At 41.8% G+C, this 21,730-nt stretch overlaps 1 protein-coding gene across 3 annotated transcripts in view; it reads left to right on the forward strand.

The window, feature by feature from the left end:
- The window catches only part of DHX40 (DEAH-box helicase 40), a 527,461-nt gene that overhangs the window by 153,002 nt on the left and 352,729 nt on the right, over positions 1–21,730 (forward strand). For all 3 annotated transcript variants that reach the window (XM_053707320.1, XM_053707319.1, XM_053707321.1), the window contains exon 5: positions 577–804. In XM_053707320.1, the coding sequence (XP_053563295.1) occupies positions 577–804 (228 nt within the window). The remainder of the gene's footprint in view (positions 1–576; positions 805–21,730) is intronic.

Below are 21,730 nucleotides of genomic sequence, written 5' to 3' on the forward strand. Positions count from 1 at the left end.
CATGGAAATTGTCAGGGGTGCCTAAACTTTTGCTTATGACTGTGTATGTATACTGTGTGTGTGTGTGTGTGTGTGTGTGTGTATATATATATATATATATATATAATTTGTGTGTGTGTGTGTGTGTTTACAATAAAAATTACATTATTCTGTAAGTGAAGAACATTGGAATGTGAAATATATACACACAGTATATATACAGTAAAACACAAACACATATGTGCAGTCAAACACTTTGACATATACTACTCCATACACCTTTTTAACCCTTATAACTATTTTTTTAATATTCATATGCATGTTTTTTTTTTTTATCAGATAGTGTTTGATTTTAACTGTAATTTTAAATGTGTTAATGTTGTGTTTAGTGCAATATTTTTTTAACGTTCTACACTTTATGCAAGGTTTTCAGTCATTCTAGCCAGACAAGCATAAATTGTGATTTTTACTTTTAACTTGTAATACACAATTTATTTCCAATGCACGCAAAAAAACACGATATCGCTCACGCTCAAAAATTAGTGTAATCTAGCCCATATTTAGTAACGATAATGCTTGTTTTCTATTTGACTATAGGATATATTGTTTGGTCTGCTGAGGAAACAGTTTCAGCTCAAAAAATCTTCTCAAAGGAAATATCCTCTAAAAGTTATAGTGATGTCTGCAACTTTGGAGATTGAAAAGCTTTCTGAATTCTTTGACTGTCCAGTAGTCCATATACCAGGAAAACTCTTTCCTATCAAAGAGAAGTTCTTCAACCTAATTAGCCCCAAAGACAAGGACAGCACTGCTTATGTTACAGAGGTATGTTGGGTAACATAAATTGTTATTAGTCAAGTTAAACATTCACTTTTGGATACAAAAAGAGCACTTTTTAAAGATGATATTATTATTATTTGTATTTGTTTTTTTGCATAAAAAAGGTTAAAAAAATCTATTTTGATTCTGAAGCAGAGAAAGTACATGTTCATTTAGACTTAACATAGACATAAATTAAACAATGTACAACATACTTTCACTGTTTATTTTGCCCCTGTAACTTAAAGGGACATGAAACTATTTTGTGATTCAGACAGAGAATACAATTTAAAAAAAAAAAAAAAAGTTTCCAATATACTTTTGTTATCAAATTTGCATTGTTCCCATGGTATTCTTTGTTGGAGAGATACCTAGTTAGGCATCTGGAGAACTACATGGCAGGAAATAGTGCTGCCATCTAGTGCTCTTGCAAATGGATAACATTCTTGCAAAACTGCTGGAATTTATTGCTACAGACACGTTCTTCCTCCTGTGCTTACGTCCATGCTATTCAACAAAAGATACCAAGAGAACAAAGAAAATGTGATAAGTGAAATAAATTAGAAAGTTGATTATTACTATGAATTCTGATTTAGTAGCCTTTAATATAAAATTTGAAAATTCTCCATATTTAAAAAAAAAAAAACAAAAACAAAAAAACATTAAGGCCGGTATAGAGTCTTGCAGGTTTGTTAATGTGAGGAAGACGTCATCTGCATAGAGAGATATCTTCTGTAAAGCCAATCGTCATCTCCTTAATATTTGGAGAGTTTCTGATGTATGATGATGCTAGTAATTCCATAACTAGTACAAGTGCAGAACACTTATATTCCACACAGCCATTGGCTGCACACTCTAGTAACATATTTATAACAGTCTCTAATTGGTCACTGCAGAGAAGGTAACCTGAGTTACAACATGGCAGCTGTTATTTTCAGAATCTTTTTTCCTTTGAATGCATAATTATATCTAGCATATATTTCTCTTACATTGGTGTATCCGGTCCACGGCTTCATCCTTACTTTTGGGATATTCTCAATCCCTACAGGAAGTGGCAAAGAGAGCACACAGCAGAGCTGTCCATATAGCTCCCCTCAGGCTCCGCCCCCCCAGTCATTCTCTTTGCCGCTCTAACAAGTAGCATCTCCACGGGAGGGTAAAGAGTTTGTGGTGTTAGATTTGTAGTTTTTATTTCTTCTATCAAAAGTTTGTTATTTTAAAATAGTGCCGGTTTGTACTATTTACTCTGAGGTAGAAAGTGTTGACCATTTCTGCTGAGAGGAATATGATTTTAGCACCAGTAGCTAAAATCCATTGCTGTTCCCACGCAGGACTGTTGAATACCGGAGAACTTCAGTTGGGGGGAACAGTTTGCAGGCTTAACTGCTTCAGGTATGATCAGTCATTTTTCTAACAAGATCCAGTAATGCTAGAAGACTGACAGGAATCCCCACGGGGGAAGGTAAGCCATTTTCTCAGACTCTGTATAAAAGGATGGCTTATATTAAGGGCTTAATTCTGGTTGACACTATTTTGGGCTTAATCGATTGCTTTATTAGCATGATTTCAAAATGAATCTGGTGTTTTTAGACTTATAAAACACTTATGGGGTTTTTATCTCGCCTGGCACTTCATTAGACACCTAACCTATCTCAAAGGCCCCCATCACTCTGGAATGAAGAGGGAGGGGGCCTCATTTTCGCGCCTCAGGTGCGCAGTTGTTTTTGCTAGACAGTTCATGCAGCTTCACGTGTGGAGTCCAGAGACCTCAGAGAGGACTTCAGAGAGGCTTATTTCTTCTTCAAATAATCCCTAAGGAAGGTAAAAGCCACAGTAGAGGCTGTGGCATCGTGCTGTAGTGTTTATAACCGGTTAACTGTTGTTTTTAACTCCGGTTTGGGCATTAAGGGGTTAATTGATCTGAAAATTTGTGTGCAATCTTTTCAAAGCATTAGGATAATGTGGTGAAATTTCATTAAGATCGGATGCTTATTTGATGGTTATTTGATGTTTTGGTAATAAAGTGTGTACTTTTTATTATTTAAAGACACAGTAACGTTTTTTCAAAAGTATTTTTTCTTGCATTGTAGTGCTGTCTAATTCTGTCAAACATGTCTGAGCCTTCAGATAGCCCTTGTTCTGTATGTTTAAAAGCCATGGCGGTACCCCCATTGCATTTGTGTTTGAAGTGCGCTATAGCGTCCAAGCAGTTTAAGGACCATGCAGTGACACTTAAAAATGTAGCCCAAGATGATTCTTTAGCTGAAGGTAGTGAGGATAGTACTCTCTCCTCTCCTTCTGTGTCGACACCAGCTATGCCCGCGCAAGCGATGCCCAGTACCTCTAGCGCATCGATCCCTATTACTTTGCAACAGTTAGCATTTTTATCCAAACTGCCAGCATTTCCAAGGAAGTGCGATAGCTCAGTTTTAAATACAGAGAATGAGCAATCAGACGCAGTGGATAATTTATCTGTAGTGCCCTCACAACAATCTGACTTGGCGGTGAGGGAGGGCCTGTCTGAGGGAGAAATTTCTGACACAGGAAAAGCTTCTCAGCAGGCAGAGCCAGATACCATAGCATTTAAATTTAAGCTAGAACACCTCCGTGCCCTGCTTAAGGAGGTCCTGGCTACGCTAGATGATTGTGACCCCTTGGTGGTCCCAGAAAAATTGTGTAAAATGGACAAATTCTTAAAGGTCCCGGTACACACTGACGCGTTTCTGATCCCTAAGAGGGTGGCGGATATTGTGACTAGTGAGTGGGAGAGACCAGGTGTACCCTTTGTTCCCCCTCCTATATTTAAGAAAATGTTCCCCATTGTTGACCCCAGAAGGGACGCGTGGCAGACGGTCCCTAAGGTAGAGGGGGCAGTTTCAACACTAGCCAAGCGCACGACTATACCAATAGAAGACAGTTGCACTTTCAAAGCTTTCAAAGATCCTATGGATAAAAAATTAGAAGGTTTACTTAAGAGAATATTTGTTCAAAAAAGGTTTCCTTCTTCAACCAATTTCTTGCATCATTCCTGTAACCACTGCAGCGGCTTTTTGGTTTGAGGAACTGGAAAACTCGCTCCAGAAGGAGACTTCTTACGATGAGGTCATGGACAGAATTCACGCCCTGAAGTTGGCTAATTCTTTCATCACAGATGCCGCTCTTCAGTTAGCTAAATTAGCGGCAAAAAATTCTGGTTTTGCCATCGTGGCGCGCAGAGCGCTTTGGCTAAAATCTTGGTCGGCGGATGTGTCGTCCAAAACAAAAATGCTTAATATTCCTTTCAAGGGAAAGACCCTATTCGGGCAAGAGTTGAAAGAGATTATTTCAAAAATCACTGGGGGAAAGGGTCATGCTCTTCCACAAGATAGACCCTTCAAAGCTAAAAACAAGGCTAATTTTCGTTCCTTTTGCAATTTCAGGAACGGACCTGCTTCAACCTCTACAGCCACTAAGCAAGAGGGTAACGCTTCCCAGCCCAAACCAACATGGAAACCCTTGCAAGGCTGGAACAAGGGTAAACAAGCCAAGAAGAGATGAATATTAGTATCCAAATAAAACAGTATGTGGGAGATGTATTAAGATTCTTACTCTCTCACAATTATTTCTGGTTTGATGGATGCTTTTATAACCAGATTTGTGGCACCGCCATGGGGGCTAAATTTGCTCCTGCGTTTGCAAATTTATATGTTTCCTGGTGGGAATTGTCACATATCTATAACACACAAAATCCTTGGCTTGAAGACATCTTATTGTATGTTCGTTATATTGACGACCTGTTGGTCATTGTAAAAAAACCACTCAATGACGTAGAGTTTGAGGTTTTTATGGATTATATTAATAATAATCCTTTTAACTTGAAATTCACTGGGTCATTCAGTACAAAGGTTGTCAATTATTTAGATCTAAAATTAGAAATCGTCAATGATTGCATTGTCACAAGCACGTATCGTAAGGAAGCTGCAGGAAATACCATACTGTATGCAACGTCACAACATCCCACACATTTAATTAAAGCCATACCACGTAGCCAATTCATCAGGATACGGAGAAATACCAAAGAAGATCACATTTATGAAACACAATCGTTAGAATTGAAAGAAAGATTAATCTGCAGAGGATATAATGCATACAGTTTAGAAAAATGTAGAAAAGAAATAAAAAATTACAACACACTATCAGGATTGCACAACAATAAACATAAGAGAAAGAAATCCAGCTTTAAAGATGCAATAGTCTTTACAACAGCGTATTCCAAACAATACAATGACATTGTGAAAATTTTAAAAAAACACTCACACATACTTTCAGGAGATGATACACTTAGACCATACATAAACAATATTAAATATGTTTAAAAAAAATCTAGAACTTTGGGACAAAGAATATCTCCTAGTTTAGTTGTGAGAAACAAAGGAAACAAGCTTGATTGGCTAACACACAAGGGAAACTACAAATGTGGTAGTCGCAATTGTAATATGTGCCATCATATTCAAGAAGGCAATGCATTTATCAGCACCAGTACAGAACAAGAACATACTATAGATTTTTATGCAAATTGCAGCGCCACTTTTGTGGTATATCTCCTTACATGCAACATATGCAAACTGCAGTATACAGGACAAACCTCTAGGGAAGTTAGAAAGAAGCTCAATGAACATCTAAGAGATACCAAATATTATAATAAAGATTCTGCAGTAGCCAACCACTTTAACAGTCTTCATTTCACCAATGAAGCAAACATAAGCATAAAAATAATTGACATAGTAAAATTACCCATTAGAGGTGGAAATAAATATAAACTTCTGGAAAAGAAAGAATTATACTGGATGTTAAAATTACAGACCCGTTCCCCTAGGCATGAATCGAGAGTGTGACATAAATTTCTTTATTGACACTTAATGCACAAATAATTCTTTTTTCTTAGAGTGTCTATTTTCATTATAGAATGCTTAGCTCTATCATAGAATGTTAATCTTCATCATAGGATGCTTTTCTTCATCATAGGATGCTTATCTTCATCATAGGATGCCTTTCTTCACCATAGTGTGTTTATCTTCATCACAGGATGTTCATTTTTTTCATAATATGTTTTTTTCATTTTTTGGATGTCCCTTATAATTTATTTATTTATTTATCTAAGAAGGACTTTTCCCTTTTAGGAAATTTATTCTTATCTAAGGTCACTTAAAGATGTGTATTATTGATATTCTACATACACAATATTACACAATATTACATTATTACATTATGGCATTTATATAAATATGCCTTACGTTGTGTAATATCTAGAACTCAATATACATATCTTTTAGAAATCAATATATCATATCCAATATCAAGGTAATAGTTTACAACAACATTTCCTTGCAAAAGTAAAAATATTGCAATTTTTGTATATACACTGCACACAGTGATTGTTTTTTCTGTTAAATATTAACAAATGAGATTATCTACTGATAAATTTAAAAATTATGTTTCTGGGATTTCATTATTTTGTTTTCAACCTTTTTGTACAGGATCAGGGGGAGCCTGAACACTTAGGGGTTAACCACTAATTAATTAATTTTTATTGGAACCAGCTGTGTTTTACAATCAGGTTTTCCTTTAAATGTGGGCTTCCACTCTTCCTATCTATGTCTATGAATAAGAGTCCTGTGAGGACTCGAAACTAGTCAGACTAATCGTGTCTCACTACCCCGCCTTGTACCTATCTTTTCATTTTTTGTATTTTTTGCACTTTTCCTGGAACGCTTCAACCAGCGTAAGCTGTCAACTTTTTAAGATGTTTGAATAAAGGATCATTGTTTTAAGGAACCCTCACAAGCAGTGCCTGCCTCACTTCTTTTCTATGTATCAGTATAGTGGCTGGGTTTCGCCACTGCTACGGCACTCCGTTGGCTCACTATGGGGATCATTGCACAGTAGCCAGCGTCACTTCCGGTATCACGCCAGGACCACAGTTGTTGCTGGGAACGTTACCTCTCCATAAACAAGCCAAGAAGCCTGCTGCTACTACCAAGACAGCATGAAAGGGTAGCCCCCGATCCGGGAACGGATCTAGTAGGGGGCAGACTTTCTCTCTTTGCTCAGCCTTGGGCAAGAGATGTTCCAGATCCCTGGGCGCTAGAAATTGTCGCTCAGGGGTACCTTCTGGAATTCAAGGACCTTCCTCCAAGGGGAAGGTTCCACATTTCTCGCTTGTCTTTAGACCAGACAAAGAGACAGGCATTCTTACGCTGCGTAGAAGACCTTCTAAAAATGGGAGTGATACACCCAGTTCCAACGGCAGAACAAGGACTGGGTTTTTACTCAAACCTGTTTGTAGTTCCCAAAAAGGAAGGAACTTTCAGGCCAATCCTGGACTTAAAAATCCTAAACAAATTCCTCAGAGTTCCATCATTCAAAATGTAAACCATTCAGACAATCTTACCAATGATCCAGGAGGGTCAATATATGACTACCGTGGACTTAAAGGATGCGTACCTGCATATTCCTATCCACAAAGATCACCATCAGTTCCTGAGGTTTGCCTTTCTGGACAAGCATTACCAGTTCGTGGCTCTTTCCTTCGGATTGGCCACTGCTCCCAGAATTTTCACAAAGGTGCTAGGGTCCCTTCTAGCGGTGCTAAGACCAAGGGGCATTGCAGTAGCACCTTACCTAGACGACATCTTAATACAAGCGTCGTCCTTTCACAAAGCAAAGGCTCATACGGACATTGTTCTGGCCTTTCTAAGGTCTCACGGGTGGAAGGTGAACGTAGAAAAGAGTTCTCTGTCCCCCGTTCACAAGGGTTCCCTTCCTGGGAACAATAATAGACTCGGTAGAAATGAAAATCTTTCTGACGGAGGTCAGGAAGTCAAAACTTTCGAACACTTGTCGAGTTCTTCATGCCATTCCTCAACCTTCCGTGGCTCAGTGCATGGAGGTAATAGGACTAATGGTTGCGGCAATGGACGTGGTCCCTTTTGCTCGAATTCATCTAAGACCACTGCAACTGTGCATGCGCAAACAGTGGAATGGGGATTATGCGGATTTGTCTCCCCAAATACAAATGGACCAGAAAACCAGAGACTCACTCCTCTGGTGGTTGTCTCAGGATCACCTGTCTCAGGGAATGAGCTTCTGCAGACCAGAGTGGATCATTGTCACGACCGACACCAGCCTCTTAGGCTGGTGTGCGGTCTGGGACTCCCTGAAAGCTCAGGGTCTATGGTCTCGGGAAGAATCTCTTCTTCCGATAAACATTTTGGAATTGAGAGCGATATTCAATGCGCTCCAGGCCTGGCCTCAGCTAGCGGAGGCCAAATTCATCAGATTTCAGTCGGACAACATCACGACTGTAGCGTACATCAATCATCAGGGAGGAACAAAGAGTTCCCTGGCGATGAGGGAGGTATCCAAGATCATCAAATGGGCAGAGGATCACTCCTGTCATCTATCAGCAATTCACATCCCAGGAGTGGACAACTGGGAGGCGGATTATCCGAGTCGTCAGACTTTCCATCCGGGGGAGTGGGAACTCCACCCGGAGGTTTTTGCCCAGTTAACCCAACTATGGGGCCTTCCAGATCTGGATCTGATGGCGTCACGCCAGAACTCCAAAGTTCCACGTTACGAGTCCAGGTCCAGGGATCCCAAGGCGACATTGGTAGATGCCTTAGTGGCGCCTTGGTCGTTCAATCCAGCTTATGTCTTCCCACCGTTTCCTCTTCTCCCTCGGCTAGTAGCCAGAATCAAGCAGGAGAAGGCTTCGGTAATTCTGATAGCTCCTGCGTGGCCACGCAGGACTTGGTATGCAGACCTGGTGGATATGTCATCGGCTCCACCATGGAAGCTACCTTTGAGGCAGGACCTACTAATCCAAGGTCCATTCAAGCATCCAAACCTAGTTTCTCTACAACTGACTGCTTGGAGATTGAACGCTTAATTCTAGTTAAGCGTGGGTTCTCTGAATCAGTTATAGATACTCTGATCCAGGCTAGAAAGCCTGTTACCAGGAAAACTTACCATAAGATATGGCGGAAATATCTTTGTTGGTGCGAATCCAAGGGTTACTCATAGGGTAAGATTAGGATTCCAAGGTTACTATCCTTTCTCCAAGAAGGATTGGAGAAAGGTCTGTCAGCTAGTTCCTTAAAAGGACAGATATCTGCTCTGTCTGTTCTGTTACACAAGCGTCTGGCAGCCGTGCCAGATGTTCAGGCGTTTGTACAGGCCTTAGTCAGAATCAAGCCTGTCTACAGACCTGTGGCTCCTCCATGGAGTCTAAATTTAGTTTTCTCTTGTTAAGTGTATCCAGTCCACGGATCATCCATTACTTATGGGATATTAACTCCTCCCCAACAGGAAGTGCAAGAGGATTCACCCAGCAGAGCTGCTATATAGCTCCTCCCCTAACTGCCATTACCAGTCATTCTCTTGCACCCAACGACTAGATAGGATGTGTGAGAGGACTATGGTGATTATATTTAGTTTTATACCTTCAATCAAAAGTTTGTTATTTTATAATAGCACCGGAGTGTGTTATTCCTTCTCTGGTAGAATTTGAAGAAGAATCTACCTGAGTTTTTACTATGATTTTAGCCGGCGTAGTTAAGATCATATTGCTGTTTCTCGGCCATCTGAGGAGAGGTAAACTTCAGATCAGGGGACAGCGGGCAGATTAATCTGCAAAGAGGTATGTAGCAGCTTATTATTTTCTGACAATGGAATTGATGAGAAAATTCTGCCATACCGATATAATGTAAACTCAGCCTTAAATGCAGTAGCAGCAACTGGTATCAGGCTGTCATGTATGTATATTTTACACTTCAGTATTCTGGGGAATGGCACTTCACTGGAAATATACTGTGTGCATAAGACTTTAGCCTAATTTGCAGGGACTGGCAACAGGCTCTTTAATAACACTTAATTTATGTTAAACGTTTTTTGCTGGCATGTAAAATCGTTTCATTTTCTGAGGTACTGGGTGAATAAAATATTTTGGGCATTATTTTTTCCACTTGGCAGTTGTTTTATTTAATTTATGACAGTTTACTGATCTCTCTCACTGTTGTGTGTGAGGGGGAGGTCAAAAAATTCAGTCAGAAGCTCATTGTATTTCCTGCATGATCCGGTTCATCTCTACAGAACTCAGGGGTCTTCAAAACTTGTTTTGAGGGAGGTAATCATTCACAGCAGAGCTGTGAGATTGTAGTTGACTGTGATTAAAAACGTTTATTTCTGTAACTTTTTTTTCTGCTATCAGGGTTAGTTATCCTTCGCTAATGGGAACAAGCCTTTGCTAAAATTGTGTTTTTTACAAAGATTTGATGCTATAACCTTTCAGTTTATTAACTTTCAACTGTCATAACTCTTTCTGTGCTTCTTATAGGCACAGTACGTTTTCATATTATAGTAAATTACTTGAAAAGTATTTCCAAGTTGCTAGTTTATTTGCTAGTGTGTTAAACATGTCTGATTCAGAGGAAGACATCTGTGCTATATGTGCTAATGCCAAAGTGGAGCCCAATAGAAATTTATGTACTAACTGTATTGATGCTACTTTAAATAAAAGTCAATCTGTACAAATTGAACACATTTCACCAAACAACGAGGGGAGAGTTATGCCGACTAACTCGCCTCACGTGTCAGTACCTGCATCTCCCGCTCGGGGGGTGCGTGATATTGTGGCGCCGAGTACATCTGGGCGGCCATTACAAATCACATTACAGGATATGGCTACTGTTATGACTGAAGTTTTGGCTAAATTACCAGAACTAAGAGGTAAGCGTGATCACTCTGGGGTGAGAACAGAGTGCGCTGATAATGTTAGGGCCATGTCAGATACTGCGTCACAACTTGCAGAACATGAGGACGGAGAGCTTCATTCTGCGGCTGACGGTTCTGATCCAAACAGATTGGATTCAGATATTTCAAATTTTAAATTTAAGCTGGAAAACCTCCGTGTATTACTAGGGGAGGTGTTAGCGGCTCTGAATGATTGTAACACAGTTGCAATACCAGAAAAAATGTGTAGGTTGGATAAATATTTTGCGGTACCGTCGAGTACTGACGTTTTTCCTATACCTAAGAGACTTACTGAAATTGTTACTAAGGAGTGGGATAGACCCGGTGTGCCGTTCTCACCCCCTCCGATATTAGAAAGATGTTTCCAATAGACACCACCACACGGGACTTATGGCAAACGATCCCTAAGGTGGAGGGAGCAGTTTCTACTTTAGCTAAGCGTACCACTATCCCGGTGGAGGATAGCTGTGCCTTTTCAGATCCAATGGATAAAAAGTTAGAGGGTTACCTTAAGAAAATGTTTGTTCAACAAGGTTTTATATTGCAACCCCTTGCATGCATTGCGCCTGTCACGGCTGCAGCAGCATTTTGGTTTGAGTCTCTGGAAGGGACACTTGAATCAGCTCCATTAGATGAGATTACACACAGGCTTAAAGCTCTTAAGTTAGCTAACTCATTTATTTCAGATGCCGTAGTACATTTAACTAAGCTTACGGCTAAGAATTCCGGATTCGCCATTCAGGCGCGCAGAGCACTGTGGCTAAAATCCTGGTCAGCTGACGTTACTTCTAAGTCTAAATTTCTTAATATACCTTTCAAAGGGCAGACCTTATTCGGGCCCGGATTGAAAGAAATTATCGCTGACATTACAGGAGGTAAAGGCCATGCCCTGCCTCAAGACAGAGCCAAACCTAAGGCTAGACAATCTAATTTTCGTTCCTTTCGGAATTTCAAAGCAGGAGCAGCATCAACTTCCTCTGCTCCAAAACAAGAAGGATCTGTTGCTCGCTACAGACAAGGCTGGAGACCTAACCAGTCCTGGAACAAGGGCAAGCAGGCCAGGAAACCTGCTGGTGCCCCTAAAACAGCATGAATTGAGGGCCCCCGATCCGGGAACGGATCTAGTGGGGGGCAGACTTTCTCTCTTCGCCCAGGCTTGGGCAAGAGATGTCCAGGATCCCTGGGCGATAGAGATAATATCTCAGGGATACCTTCTGGACTTCAAATACTCTCCCCCAAGAGAGAGATTTCATCTGTCAAGGTTGTCAACAAACCAAATAAAGAAAGAGGCGTTTCTACGCTGCGTACAAGAGCTTTTACTAATGGGAGTAATCCATCCAGTTCCACGGTCGGAACAGGGACAAGGGTTTTACTCAAATCTGTTTGTGGTTCCCAAAAAAGAGGGAACTTTCAGGCCAATCCTGGATTTAAAGATCCTAAACAAATTCCTAAGAGTTCCATCGTTCAAAATGGAGACTATTCGGACAATTTTACCCATGATCCAAAAGGGTCAGTACATGACCACAGTGGATTTAAAGGATGCTTACCTTCACATACTGATTCACAAAGATCATTACCGGTATCTAAGGTTTGCCTTTCTAGACAGGCATTACCAGTTTGTAGCTCTTCCATTCGGATTGGCTACGGCTCCGAGAATCTTCACAAAGGTTCTGGGTGCTCTTCTGGCGGTACTAAGACCGCGAGGAATTGCGGTAGCTCCGTACCTAGACGACATTCTGATACAAGCTTCAAGCTTTCAAACTGCCAAGTCTCATACAGAGTTAGTGCTGGCATTTCTAAGGTCACATGGATGGAAGGTGAACGAAAAGAAAAGTTCACTCGTTCCACTCACAAGAGTTCCCTTCTTGGGGACTCTTATAGATTCTGTAGAAATGAAGATTTACCTGACAGAAGACAGGTTAACAAAGCTTCAAAATGCATGCCGTGTCCTTCATTCCATTCAACACCCGTCAGTAGCTCAATGCATGGAGGTGATCGGCTTAATGGTAGCAGCAATGGACATAGTACCCTTTGCACGCCTACATCTCAGACCGCTGCAATTGTGCATGCTAAGTCAGTGGAATGGGGATTACTCAGACTTGTCCCCTACTCTGAATCTGGATCAAGAGACCAGAAATTCTCTTCTATGGTGGCTTTCTCGGCCACATCTGTCCAGGGGGATGCCATTCAGCAGGCCGGACTGAACAATTGTAACAGCAGACGCCAGCCTACTAGGTTGGGGCGCTGTCTGGAATTCTCTGAAGGCTCAGGGACAATGGAATCAGGAGGAGAGTCTCCTACCAATAAACATTCTGGAATTGAGAGCAGTTCTCAATGCCCTTCTGGCTTGGCCCAAGTAAACAACTCGGGGGTTCATCAGGTTTCAGTCGGACAACATCACGACTGTAGCTTACATCAACCATCAGGGAGGGACAAGAAGCTCCCTAGCAATGATGGAAGTATCAAAGATAATTCGCTGGGCAGAGTCTCACTCTTGCCACCTGTCAGCAATCCACATCCCGGGAGTGGAGAACTGGGAGGCGGATTTCTTAAGTCGTCAGACTTTTCATCCGGGGGAGTGGGAACTTCATCCGGAGGTCTTTGCCCAAATACTTCGACGTTGGGGCAAACCAGAGATAGATCTCATGGTGTCTCGACAGAACGCCAAGCTTCCTCGTTAACGGGTCCAGATCCAGGGATCCGGGAGCGGTTCTGATAGATGCTTTGACAGCACCTTGGACCTTCGGGATGGCTTATGTGTTTCCACCCTTCCCGATGCTTCCTCGATTGATTGCCAGAATCAAACAGGAGAGAGCATCAGTGATTCTAATAGCGCCTGCATGGCCACGCAGGACTTGGTATGCAGATCTAGTGGACATGTCATCCTGTCCACCTTGGTCGCTACCTCTGAAACAGGACCTTCTGATCCAGGGTCCCTTCAAACATCAAAATCTAATTTCTCTGAAGCTGACTGCTTGGAAATTGAACGCTTGATTTTATCAAAACGTGGTTTTTCTGAGCCAGTTATTGATACCTTAATACAGGCTAGGAAGCCTGTTACCAGAAAGATTTACCATAAGATATGGCGCAAATACTTATATTGGTGCGAATCCAAGAGTTACTCATGGAGTAAGGTTAGGATTCCGAGGATATTGTCTTTTCTACAAGAAGGTTTAGAAAAGGGTTTATCCGCTAGTTCCTTAAAGGGACAGATTTCAGCTCTGTCCATTCTTTTACACAAACGTCTGTCAGAAGTTCCGGACGTTCAAGCTTTTTGTCAGGCTTTAGCTAGGATCAAGCCTGTGTTTAAAACTGTTGCTCCACCATGGAGTTTGAACTTAGTTCTTAATGTTTTACAGGGGGTTCCGTTTGAACCCCTTCATTCCATTGATATCAAGTTGTTATCTTGGAAAGTTCTGTTTTTAATGGCGATTTCCTCGGCTCGAAGAGTCTCTGAGTTATCTGCCTTACATTGTGATTCTCCTTATCTGATTTTTCATTCAGACAAGGTAGTTCTGCGTACTAAACCTGGGTTCCTACCTAAGGTGGTCACTAACAGGAATATCAATCAAGAGATTGTGGTTCCATCTTTGTGTCCTAATCCTTCTTCGAAAAAGGAACGTCTGCTACACAATCTAGATGTAGTCCGTGCCCTGAAATTTTATCTACAGGCAACTAAGGATTTTCGACAAACGTCTTCCCTGTTTGTCGTTTATTCTGGTCAGAGGAGAGGTCAAAAAGCTTTGGCTACCTCTCTCTCCTTTTGGCTTCGTAGCATAATACGGTTAGCCTATGAGACTGCTGGACAGCAGCCTCCTGAAAGAATTACAGCACATTCTACTAGAGCTGTGGCTTCCACTTGGGCCTTTAAGAATGAGGCTTCTGTTGAACAGATTTGCAAGGCTGCAACTTGGTCTTCTCTTCATACTTTTTCCAAATTTTACAAATTTGACACTTTTGCTTCTTCGGAGGCTGTTTTTGGGAGAAAGGTTCTTCAGGCAGTGGTTCCTTCCGTATAAAGAGCCTGCCTGTCCCTCCCGTCATCCGTGTACTTTAGCTTTGGTATTGGTATCCCATAAGTAATGGATGATCCGTGGACTGGATACACTTAACAAGAGAAAATATAATTTATGCTTACCTGATAAATTTATTTCTCTTGTAGTGTATCCAGTCCACGGCCCGCCCTGTCACTTTAAGGCAGGTAATTTTTCCATTAAACTACAGTCACCACTGCACCCTATGGTTTTCCTTTCTCTGCATGTTTTCGGTCGAATGACTGGTAATGGCAGTTAGGGGAGGAGCTATATAGCAGCTCTGCTGGGTGAATCCTCTTGCACTTCCTGTTGGGGAGGAGTTAATATCCCATAAGTAATGGATGATCCGTGGACTGGATACACTACAAGAGAAATAAATTTATCAGGTAAGCATAAATTATATTATTTCAGTTCTTCAAGGGGTTCCGTTTGAACCTCTACATTCCATAGATATTAAATTACTATCTTGGAAAGTTTTGTTTTTGGTAGCTAGAAGAGTTTCTGAATTGTCTGCTTTGCAGTGTAATTCACCCTATCTGGTGTTCCATACAGATAAGGTCGTTTTGCGTACCAAACCTGGTTTTCTTCCAAAAGTGGTTTCCAATAAGAATATTAACCAGGAAATAGTTGTTCCTTCTCTGTGTCCTAATCCAGATTCTAACAAGGAACGTATGTTACACAATCTTGATGTAGTTCGTGCTTTAAAGTTTTATCTAAAAGCAACTAAAGACTTCAGACAAACATCGTCCTTGTTTGTCGTCTATTCTGGCAAGAGGAGAGGTCAAAAAGCAACTGGTACCTCTCTGTCTTTCTGGCTGAAAAGCATCATCCGGTTGGCTTATGAGACTGCTGGAAGGTAGCCTCCCGAACGAATTACAGCTCATTCCACTAGAGCTGTGGCTTCCACTTGGGCTTTCAAGAATGAGGCTTCTGTTGAACAGATCTGTAAGGCAGCGACTTGGTCTTCACTGCATACATTTGCCAAATTTTACAAATTCGATACTTTTGCTTCTTCGGAGGCTATTTTTGGGAGAAAGGTTTTGCAAGCAGTGGTGCCTTCCATTTAGGTTACCTGACTTGTTCCCTCCCTTCATCCGTGTCCTAAAGCTTTGGTATTGGTTCCCACAAGTAAGGATGAAGCCGTGGACCGGATACACCAATGTAAGAGAAAACAGAATTTATGCTTACCTGATAAATTTCTTTCTCTTACGGTGTATCCGGTCCACGGCCCACCCTGGCAATTTAGTCAGGTTTAAATTTATTTTTGTAAACTACAGTCACCACTGCACCCTATGGTTCTCCTTTTTCTCTTAACCATCGGTCGAATGACTGGGGGGGCGGAGCCTGAGGGGAGCTATATGGACAGCTCTGCTGTGTGCTCTCTTTGCCACTTCCTGTAGGGATTGAGAATATCCCACAAGTAAGGATGAAGCCATGGACCGGATACACCGTAAGAGAAAGAAATTTATCAGGTAAGCATAAATTCTGTTTTAGTGTTTAATGCCCCTTTAAGCCACTACAGAGAGCCTCTTATCACATCCTTTTTTTATTATTAGCTTTCCACAACAAGAGACTGATAATTAATGTGCGCCACATAGATATCATTATGCTACTCCCGTGGAGTTGTGCAGGACATAGCAGTAATTGGCTAAAATGCAGGTCAATAGATAATAAATAAATAAATATCCATGTGATAACGGGGTGTCAGTAGAGGTTTAGAGGTAAAAAGTATATAAATATAACAGGGCAATGGGTTATAAAAAGATTATCTTTTTTGGCAATAACAATTTTAGAGTAGACTGTCCCTTTAAGCTCGTCAATTTGTTCACGAGTAAGGGTTGGAAGGGGGCGGTCCTGTACATATTTTTTCATTTCTTTTATGTAAATGGCAAGAGTCCATGAGCTTGTGACGTATAGAATATACATTCCTACCAGGAGGGGGAAAAGTTTCCCAAACCTCAAAATGCCTATAAATACACCTCCTACCACACACATACCTTTGTTTTTACAATCTTTGCCTCCTATGGAGGTGGTGGAGTAAGATTGTGCTTGATTTCTTCTATGATAAGCGCTTCTAAGCATTTTGAAGCACAATTCCTCTCAGAGTATGGTGTTTGTCAGAGGGATGTGAAGAGAGTATCGCCTGTTGATTTTTATGGTTTAACTCATGGGAAACCTTTTCAATGGTTCTCTGTTATCGGTTGTAGGGATTTATCTCCTACCTCCCTTTTCAGTTTGACACTATACTCTTATACCATTACCTCTGCTGATAGTTTTCAGTACTAGTTTGGCTGGATGGGTGTCTTTCGGTAAGTATGTATTATTGTTTAAGACACTCGCAGCTATGTTTGGTGCTTTATGTATTAATATAAAGTTTTAAATATATGTATTTAATTATATTTGCCATGAGTCAGGTCTATGTGTATTTCCCTTTGCAGTCTAACGGTTTCAGTATGGGAATCATGTTTTAGGAAATAATTTTTTAATATTTTCTTACCTGGTGTTTAGTCTTTTTTTCCAATTTGACTTTTTTTTCTTAATTTTGCCGGCAAATCTAGGCTTGCAAGGGCGCAAAATGCTGTTATTTATTGCATCATTTCTCTTGTAAAGGTGTATCCAGTCCACGGGTTCATCCATTACTTGTGGGATATTCTCCTTCCCAACAGGAAGCTGCAAGAGGACACCAACAGCAGAGCTGTCTATATAGCTCCTCCCCTAACTGCCACCCCCAGTCATTCTCTTGCAGCTCTCGACAAGAAAGGAAGTATCAAGAGAGATGTGGTGACTTAGTATAGTTTTTACCTTCAATCAAAAGTTTGTTATTTTTAAACGGTACCAGCGTTGTACTGTTTTTACTCTCAGGCAGAAATTGGAAGAAGACTTCTGCCTGGAGGTTTGATGATCTTAGCGGTTTGTAACTAAGGTCCATTGCTGTTCTCACACATAACTGAAGAGTATGGAAAGAAAACTTCAGTTGGGAGGACGGTCTGCAGATTGCCTGCTTTGAGGTATGTTCAGTATATTTTTTTCTAGAGAGATGATAAGGTCTAGAAAATGCTGACAGTGCCTGGTATATTTAAGGTAAGCCTGATACAGTGATTTAACAACAACTGGGATCATGCTTGCAAAAAGGGATAATATTCATGTTAATACTCATATTACTTAGTGTAAAAACGTTTGCATGATTTATAAATAAAAACGTTTTTTCTCTGAGGGTGATAAATCTTTATTTGGGGCCTAGTTTCCACATGGCTTGTTAGATTACTCCTAGGAATACTTTTTTAAGGCCCTCTGACTTTGAGTGCATGGTGGGAGGGGCCTATTTTCGTTTTCAGTCTGAGACATCCAGCTTCCCTGAAGGAGTCCTCTGGCTTATAGGACCTCTATAGAGGGTTTTGTTCTGGCAAAAATCGTTTTTAAGGGCAGGTAGGAGCCACAGCAGAGCTGTGGCTGTGTGTTTGACTGTTTGTTAACAGGTTTAATGTTTTTCTAATTTGTTTTTGGGCCTGAGGGGTTAATCATCCATTTGCAAGTGGGTGCAATGCTGCTTTAGTCCCTTATACACACTGTAAAAATTTCGTAGAGTTTACTAATTTTTTTCACTGTTTTGCAGTTTATGTGGTAGTTTTTTTCTCTTAAAGGCACAATACCGTTTTTTATTATTGCTTTTTTCACATTTATTAAAGTGTTTTCCAAGCTTGCTGGTCTCATTACTAGTCTGTTAAACATGTCTGACATAGAGGAAACTCCTTGTTCATTATGTTTAGAAGCCATTGTGGAACCCCCTCTTAGAATGTGTACCAAATGCACTGACCTTTCTATAAGTTATAAAGACCATATTATGGCTTTTAAAGATTTATCACCTGAGGTTTCTGAGACTGACAAAAGGGAGGTTATGCCATCTAGCTCTCCCCACGTGTCAGAACCTATAACTCCCGCTTAAGGGAAGCCAAGTACATCTAGCGCGTCCAATGCGTTTACTTTACAAGACATGGCGGCAGTTATGAATCATACCCTCACAGAGGTATTGTCCAAACTGCCAGGGTTACAAGGAAAGCAAGACAGCTCTGGGGCTAGAACAAATACAGAGCTCTCTGACGCTTTAGTAGCTATGGCTGATATACCCTCACAATGTGCAGAAATTGAAGCAGGAGAGCTTCTATCTGTGGGTGACTTCTCTGATTCAGGGAAGGCGTTACTTCAGTCTGACTCTGAAATGACAGCATTTAAATTTAAGCTTAAACACCTCCGCGTGTTGCTCAGTGAGGTTTTAGCGACTCTGGATGACTGTGACACCATTGTAGTCCCAGAGAAATTGTGTAAAATGGACAAATACTTTGCAGTGCCTGTTTACACTGATGTTTTTCCAATCCCTAAGAGGTTTTCAGAAATTATTACTAAGGAATGGGATAGACAAGGTGTGCCGTTCTCTCCCCCTCCTGCTTTTAAGAAAATGTTTCCTATAGATGCCGCTACACGGGACTTGTGGCAGACGGTCCCTAAGGTGGAGGGAGCAGTCTCTACCCTAGCTAAGCGTACAACTATTCCTGTCGAGGACAGTTGTGCTTTCCTAAATCATATGGATAAAAAATTAGAGGGTTTCCTTAAGAAAATCTTTATACAACAAGGTTTTATTCTCCAGCCTCTTGCATGCATTGCTCCAGTCACTGCTGCAGCGGCTTTCTGGTTCGAGTCTCTGGAGGAGGCTTTACAGGTAGAGACCCCATTGGATGATATTCTTGACAGGCTTAAAGCTCTTAAGTTAGCCAATTCATTTATTTCTGACGCCGTTTTTCATTTAACCAAGCTAACGGCTAAAAATTCAGGTTTTGCCATTCAGGCACGTAGGGAGCTATGGCTTAAATCCTGGTCAGCTGATGTCACTTCAAAGTCAAACTTCTCAAGATCCCCTTCAAAGGGCAGACCCTATTTGGGCCTGGACTGAAGGAGATCATTTCTGATATTACTGGAGGAAAAGGCCACGCCCTTCCCCAGGATAGGTCCAACAAGTTAAAGACCAAACAGACTAATTTTCGTTCCTTTCGAAACTTCAAGAGTGGCGCAGCTTCTTCTTCTTCTTCTACAAAACAAGAGGGAAATTTTGCCCAGTCCAAGGCAGTCTGGAGACCTAACCAGGCTTGGAACAAGGGGAAACAGGCCAAAAAGCCTGCTGCTGCCTCTAAGACAGCATGAAGGAGTAGCCCCTGATCCGGGACTGGATCTAGTGGGGGGCAGACTTTCTCTCTTCGCCCAGGATTGGGCAAGAGACGTCCAGGATCCCTGGGCTCTGGAGATTGTTTCCCAGGGATATCTTCTGGATTTCAAAGCTTCATCTCCAAAGGGAAGATTTCATCTCTCACAATAATCTGCAAAACAGATAAAGAGAGAGGCTTTCTTACATTGCGTTCAAGACCTACTAGTTATGGGAGTGATCCACCCAGTTCCAAAGGAGGAACAGGGGGGCTTCTATTCAAATCTGTTTATAGTTCCCAAGAAAGAGGGAACTTTCAGACCAATCTTGGATCTCAAGATCCTAAACAAATTTCTCAGGGTCCCATCCTTCAAGATGGAGACTATTCGAACCATCCTACCTATGATCCAGGAGGGTCAATATATGACTACCGTGGACTTAAAGGATGCTTATCTACATATTCCGATACACAGGGATCATCAGTTTCTCAGGTTCACCTTCCTAGACAGGCATTACCAGTTTGTGGCTCTTCCCTTTGGGTTAGCCACGGCACCAAGAATCTTTACGAAGGTTCTAGGGACCCTTCTGGCGGTTCTAAGACCGCGGGGTATAGCAGTAGCCCCTTACCTAGATGACATCCTGATACAGGCGTCAACTTTTCAAATCGCCAGGTCCCATACGGACATTGTTCTGGCATTCCTAAGGTCTCACGGGTGGAAGGTGAACGAAGGAAAGAGTTCTCTCTCACCTCTCACAAGAGTTTCCTTCCTAGGAACTCTGATAGATTCAGTAGAAATAAAGATTTATCTGACAGAGGTCAGGTTGTCAAAACTTCTAACTCCCTGCCGTGCTCTTTATTCCATTTCTCGTCCGTCAGTGGCTCAGTGTATGGAGGTAATCGGATTAATGGTAGCGGCAATGGACATAGTTCCGTTTGCTCGCCTACATCTCAGACCACTGCAACTTTGCATGCTCAATCAGTGGAATGGGGATTACACAGATTTGTCCCCTCTACTAAATCTGGATCAAGAGACCAGGGATTCTCTTCTCTGGTGGCTATCTCGGGTCCATTTGTCCAAGGGAATGAGTTTCCGCAGGCCAGAATGGACTATAGTAACGACAGATGCCAGCCTTCTGGGCTGGGGTGCAGTCTGGAACTCCCTGAAGGCTCAGGGTTCGTGGACTCAGGAGGAGGCCCTCCTTCCGATAAACATTCTGGAACTAAGAGCAATATTCAATGCTCTTCAGGCTTGGCCTCAGCTAGCTGCGGTCAGGTTCATCAGATTTCAGTCGGACAACATCACGACTGTAGCCTATATCAACCATCAGGGGTGAACAAGGAGCCCCCTGGCAATGTTGGAGGTTTCAAAGATAATTCTATGGGCAGAGGTTCACTCTTGCCATCTCTCAGCTATCCATATCCCAGGAGTAGAGAACTGGGAGGCAGATTTTCTAAGTCGGCAGACTTTTCATCCGGGGGAGTGGGAGCTCCATCCGGAGGTATTTGCCCAGTTGATCCAACTTTGGGGCAAACCAGAACTGGATCTCATGGCGTCTCGTCAGAACGCCAAGCTTCCTTGTTACGGGTCCAGGGATCCCAAGGCAGCGCTGATAGATGCTCTAGCAGCGCCCTGGTCCTTCAGCCTGGCTTATGTGTTTCCACCGTTTCCTCTGCTCCCTCGTCTGATTGCCAAGATCAAGCAGGAGAGGGCTTCGGTGATCTTGATAGCCCCTGCGTGGCCACGCAGGACTTGGTATGCAGATCTGGTGGACATGTCATCCTTTCCACCATGGACTCTGCCGCTAAGGCAGGACCTTCTACTTCAAGGTCCCTTCAAACATCCAAATCTAATTTCTCTACGTCTGACTGCTTGGAGATTGAACGCTTGATTCTATCAAAGCGTGGTTTTTCCGA

The sequence above is a fragment of the Bombina bombina genome, chromosome 3 (assembly GCF_027579735.1).
Source record: "Bombina bombina isolate aBomBom1 chromosome 3, aBomBom1.pri, whole genome shotgun sequence".
In the NCBI taxonomy this organism is placed as follows: domain Eukaryota; kingdom Metazoa; phylum Chordata; class Amphibia; order Anura; family Bombinatoridae; genus Bombina; species Bombina bombina.